This window comes from Mesitornis unicolor, unplaced genomic scaffold, assembly GCF_000695765.1.
Source record: "Mesitornis unicolor isolate BGI_N332 unplaced genomic scaffold, ASM69576v1 scaffold31316, whole genome shotgun sequence".
Classification (NCBI taxonomy): domain Eukaryota; kingdom Metazoa; phylum Chordata; class Aves; order Mesitornithiformes; family Mesitornithidae; genus Mesitornis; species Mesitornis unicolor.
The window spans coordinates 933-2927 of NW_010193479.1; the positions used below are offsets into that span (position 1 = coordinate 933).

Consider the following 1995-nt stretch of genomic DNA (forward strand, 5'->3'; position numbering starts at 1 on the left):
TCCCGGCGCCTACACTGGGGTGGGCCGGCCGCCCCGCACCATCCTTCTCTTTGGTCCCCGTGGCACCGGGAAGACCCTGCTGAGCCGATGCATCTCTACCCAACTGGGCTCCACCTTGCTCAAGCTCAGCGGAACAACTCTGCTCTCAACCTGGAAAGCTGAAGCTGAGAAGATCCTGCAGACTGTCTTCTTCGTGGCCAGCTGCCGGCAGCCCGCCGTGGTCCTCATCACTGAGGCTGAGTCCTTGCTGGTGGCCCGGGCCGGGGAGGATGGCAACCACGTGAACCTCAAGTCCCAGCTCCCCTCCTCCCTGGACAATGTGCCTACCTCATCCGATCAGAATGTGGTCGTCATTGGGACCACCTCCCGGCCTGGCAGCATGGATGAAGCTTCTCACCGCCGCTTTGCCAAGCGGTTTTACATCTCCCCACCGGACAGCATGGCGCGGCGGCAAATCCTCCACCATGCCTTGGCCCAGCAGAGCTCTTGCCTCAGTGAGCATGAGATGGCCTCCTTGGTGCAGCACACTGAGAGCTTCTCAGGCGGCGAGCTGGTCCAGCTCTGCCAGCATGCTGGGGCCACCACGCTGCGGGGCTTGCCGGCCCAGATCCAACCCACCTCCTACCAGGACTTGGAGAAGGCCTTCTGCAAGGTGCGCCCCGCCGCATCCCAGAAGGAACTGGACTTGTTCTTGGAGTGGGACAAAATGTATGGCACCCAGCACTGACAGCACGGGGACGGGGGCACGAGAACAGACCCTTTGCTCCGGGCTCCGGGGCCGGTTTGGGAATTTTGGCCGATGAACACAAGGTTTGGAGGGGCCTGGTCGGGATCTGCTGGGAACCCCAAAGTGCAGGAGCTCCCCTGGCGGCACCATGTACCTCGAATTTCCAATTTTGGACTCAGCCGGGCTTTTCCTCTCCCTGGATTTATGGGAGCCGGCATCCACTGAACTCAGGATAACCTATTTATTATTTTCCCGTTCATCTGTCCCTGGACCAGCGATGCCGGATCAGGATGCATGAACTCCCCCCGTCTATCAAAGCCTCAATTATTATTTTTCTTAAAATTGCTTTTATTGTTCCTAACAGAAATACCTCGGGCATCTTTTGAGCAGCCCCCTCGTATGTGGCACGATGGCAATGTCCTTCATCGGGGCAGCGGGGAAAAACACAAAACCAGGAGGTTTTGGAGTAAAATGCTGTAGATTGTTTAATATACTAGACTTGGTTGTTTTTTTTTTTTTATTTTTGTAAGGTATGTAGTGGTTTTTTTTTCTTTTTAACTACTCAGGAAAAGAATTACCTCAGAAAAAAAAAGAATGTGTTTTTAAAACAACTCTTTTGTCTTTGCAGAAAAAGAAAAAAGAGGGTTTTTTTTTTTAAAGAGTTTTTAGACCTGGGACAAAGCTGCCTCCTGCGTTTGCTTCCAGAAGGGGTTGAGGAAGAAAGCAAAGAGAAAAAACAAAACAAAACAAAACAAAACTTGAAGCTGTTACAAAGATGAAAGTTGAATGTATTTTGGGTGCTTTTCATGCATATTATGCCATAATTTTATTTTATTTTATTTTTAAATCATTGTTATTGTAGCGTTTGGTGGAGTAACGTGTCTTCAACGGGCAGTGTTAGTGCCGTAGTTTGGAAGCTGTCGCTAGCACCACTTTTTGGATCGATTCAGCCAGGTCTGTCACCCTCCAGCATCTCCCATCGCATTTCAGTGCTGGTTTTGCACTGGGGATGGGACTGTGGGGGAGGACGATGCTGCTGCAAGGGCGAGGCACTCCCTTTTCAGGTGAAATAAGAGATTTTTGGCTTCCTTTTGCCACCTCTGAGCACCAAGAAACCTTGGGAGAGGCTGGCTGTGGCTGCAAAATTTGGGGGAAATCACTCCCGCCCCCCCAAAAAAAAAGGTCTAGCAGGGCTGAGCACAGGGCTTTGCCCTGGTTCCAGAGCATGAACTGACTCCACCCCCACCCCCCCGCCCCCCGCCTCACCT

General features: G+C 52.1%; 1 protein-coding gene across 1 annotated transcript in view; it reads left to right on the top strand.

Moving 5' to 3' along the window:
- LOC104542992 (putative fidgetin-like protein 2) overlaps window positions 1-727 on the top strand; it is a gene marked incomplete at its 5' end in the record, with an annotated part of 1649 nt that extends 922 nt beyond the window's left edge. Inside the window, one exon of the mRNA XM_010187474.1 lies at window positions 2-727. Within this exon, the coding sequence (XP_010185776.1) occupies window positions 2-727 (726 nt within the window). The remainder of the gene's footprint in view (window position 1) is intronic.
- Window positions 728-1995: the final 1268 nt, after the last annotated feature.